The sequence below is a fragment of the Plasmodium inui genome, assembly GCF_000524495.1.
Source record: "Plasmodium inui San Antonio 1 unplaced genomic scaffold supercont1.115, whole genome shotgun sequence".
Classification (NCBI taxonomy): Eukaryota; Apicomplexa; class Aconoidasida; order Haemosporida; family Plasmodiidae; genus Plasmodium; species Plasmodium inui.
Window position 1 is genome coordinate 12,917 of NW_008481949.1, and position 3,437 is coordinate 16,353.

At 39.7% G+C, this 3,437-nt stretch overlaps 2 protein-coding genes across 2 annotated transcripts; both read left to right on the top strand.

Moving 5' to 3' along the window:
* Window positions 1–425: 425 nt before the first annotated feature.
* On the top strand, window positions 426–905 carry C922_05627 (hypothetical protein; the record flags this gene model as incomplete). The annotated part of the gene is made up of 1 exon (XM_008821198.1): window positions 426–905. The coding sequence occupies one exon, from the start codon at window positions 426–428 to the stop codon at window positions 903–905; it is 480 nt and encodes a 159-aa protein (XP_008819420.1).
* A 72-nt stretch (window positions 906–977) lies between these two features.
* Window positions 978–1,688, top strand: C922_05628 (hypothetical protein; the record flags this gene model as incomplete). The annotated part of the gene is made up of 1 exon (XM_008821199.1): window positions 978–1,688. The coding sequence occupies one exon, from the start codon at window positions 978–980 to the stop codon at window positions 1,686–1,688; it is 711 nt and encodes a 236-aa protein (XP_008819421.1).
* Between the last annotated feature and the right edge of the window lie 1,749 nt (window positions 1,689–3,437).

Sequence of the window (3,437 nt, forward strand, 5' to 3'; positions counted from 1 at the left end):
AATAAAGCAAAAAAAAAAATAGAACAGAATAAAGTAGGAACAAAAAAAATAAGGTAAAATGAAATAACTTAATAACTAAATAAATAAAATAAAATCAATATGTCAGCACGATCTATTATAACTCTGGTGGCAGCACTCCCTGTTGAAACCTGGCATTACGCGGATAAAAATGTGACGCCCAGCAGAGCTCGCAAATGAAACATGTCGCTATGCAGGCGGATGAGTCTCCGCATTGGAAAATACTCCCCCCCTTCCTATAATTATGCATCTCTGTAAACATGGAATCGCCTTCATTCCGTTCATTTAGTTAATTCAGCGCATTCCGTTTATTCCCTTCATTTCATTCATTTTGTTCATTTCCTTCCTTTTGTCACCCTATGCAGGACACCCCTGGGGTTGAACTTCGCCATCTCCCAGCCGGCAGAATGCTAAAATCAGAGTTAGATGTGCCCGAGAAAGCAATATACAAACGAATGACTGAAAAAATTCCGATAGACTTGGCAGGAGATGAGCTTTTCACAAGCGTCAAAAATGAGTATGACGAATACACCATAGAAGAAGAATGTGCCGACGTCAATATTGGCAGCATCAAGAAAAATATGAACTTATTTGCTAACGAATATAAAGAATTCACCACGGATAATTTTAAAGGCATCAGGAATAAAAAGGAGTCTAAAGGAATATTCTACTCGTTCGGTCAAGGAGAGGATTACGATAACCATGATGGGATGTATGACAGGAAGGACAGTGACCATCAGGATCGTGACCATGAGGATGATAACAATGAGAATGAAGACGACAAATGTTATCAGAGAAGGAGTTATTACCCTTCTGAAACACACGCCATTGAAGGAAGGCAAAAATTTGCGTACTACCACCACGAGGAACAGTCCCAGACCTATTAAAACCGGGAGGAATCCGGACGGAGATTTCAAGAAGCAGCAGGAAAACGTGTAAAATACAATTTCAGAAATGCGATGAAAGGGGCAAGCAACACTGACAGCAGCGAAGAAGATATGCACCCTGGACCGTCCCCTGGGAGGTCGCAAACGCAAAGAGATTACCAGAATCGTAAAATGTCAGGGGTCCCATACGGAGGGAAGTCCTCTGGAGAGACAGGGAGTGAATTTAAAGAGGACGACGAATCATCCAATTTGATAAACAACTTTCTTGAAGACATCGAAGAAAGAATCAGGAACCAACCACTTCGCTCCCTTCTTGATCACGCGAAGGGCAATAGTAAATCTTCTAAAAAGGAGGAATCCTCATGTGACAGATTAGGAATCGCTACTTCCATATTAAAGTGTTTCACTCCACTTTTGGGAATGCTTATATATGCGAAAGTAATAACGGCCGTAGGTTCTTCGATGGCTTATTTGTTTTTTCTCGTTTTGTCCACTATCTTAATCATCTACCTTGGAGGTAAGTTACAAAGAATTAAGAAGTCCATTAAGAACAAATATAGAAATGAAGATAGAAACAGAAATAGAGGACACGCCAGGAGACCACTCCAGGAGGGTGCCGAAGTGAGGCGATCCATAATAAGGGATGGTGTCCTTGTCATGCGAACTGGGCAGAATGATGGTGTCCGTGAGATGACATCAATACGGGGCAGACAAGGGTATTCATGGTCCGCAAAACATAATCATGGAAGAATATACAGAACGTTTCATGAACAATGTGTGTAAAATAATTTCACCAATGTGAAGTCGCTATATGCACACTACAGTATTTTGGGGGAGAAATTTACAGAAGCTTTCCCCCTCACGTCATGGGACTGCCACATTTTTTTGTCATAAATGGTTAATAAAACCCGGAAGCATAGTGTTTCCCATGACTTAATCGTATTATCAATATTCTTTTGTCATGAAGAAATTGGAAAATAAGTAAATAAAGGCACGCATGCATGTAGCTTCCTTTTTTGTATCTGTTTCTATATATATATTATAACCATAAGCTGCACTTTTTCGCTTTAGTGGATCGCCTTCCCGTAGTAGTTCCCAACTCGTTATTTTTCTCTCTTTTTTTTCTGTCGGTCTGCATAGAATTCTGGCCATCCTTACCTAAACAATTCTTCCCCGGGGGGCTTCATTTTAGTTTTCCACTCTTTTCGTTTTAGCTACCTATTTACACAGAAGTGCTTTCATGAACAACAAGATTTCATAATTTGTTTTATGGGAGAAGTCAAAACAAGAACAGTAGTTTGTGTAATTTAGTAACCAATTATTATTTTAACGACACGGACAAGTGTTTTTCTTCTTTTTCTGGAGTCGTGATTGTGGTAGTTGTGGCACTTGTGGTAGTCCCCTGTTCTCCTGGTGTGTTAGGATGAATCCCCCCTGGTATTTCTCCCTACAGCAGCGGAAACTTCGCCACTGGAGATACAGGTGTGGTAATCATTAAGGCCCACCTTAGTTCGCATTATTTCGCTTATTTCACTGAATGCCGCACTCTCCTGCTGCAATAATAATTATTTATGCTCATAACTGTCTATTTCTGCGAGTCATAACACACGCGTGAGGCAGAAAGAAGCCTCCGACAGGTTTCTCATGACTGCCCCGCTCAGTCACAAAGGCCTCATGGTAAACAAAATCCCCCCATTGCGCTACGTGTGTTTCCGCTTCCGTCTTGCACACTTGGCAGTTTCAATTAGCGAAGCACTGCAACAAGGTTTTCAATCTTCACTTCACCTTAATGCTTGTAGAGGGCTGAAATTAGACGAGCCAAATGTGATAGGATTTTCCCGAAAAGAAAGCAAAAAAGAAAAATGCAGACTGTCCATGATAGTAGAGTGTGATCGAAACGGTCGCTCGTTCTGCTCTGCAGTACCACCTATGAATAATACATATATTTAATACCGTCCTTTAGAACTTCCAGATTTAAATTAAAACTCATCTGCATCCTGTTTCACTATCATTCAACAGCAGAAGGAGGATCACATAAGAAAATAGCTTCTCTTCTTTGGTATTTTACCATGCCTAATACAAGAAGGTTCTCATTTTTTCTTAACTGGAATGCATAAATAATACTTCCATTTGTATAGGTATCAAATGTGAGCCTGAGCAGAGGAATAGGTGGTGCTATAATATAGATGCCGCCTTTGTAAAGACGTTATTTTTCAGAGGCTCCTAGCGTCGAATGTACAAAAGAATATTTGCTGACTCGTTTATATGCCCTATTTTGCGAAATTTAGAAGATGCGAATGGCTGTAAGAATATACTGTACGCAGGAAGGAGCCTTTATATAATTGGTGAACATGTCATTCTACTTAGAAACAGAGGATAGACGTCGTTTTGTTTCATAAATATCTCGACCGACGTGGACTGTGAGCGAAGGAGTAGATTTTCTACATTTTCTATGATGTCCTTTCTTTTTTTTTTTTTTTTTATTATTGGCTAAAGATATATTCTATAATGTCTTAATTTATTTATGTAAGT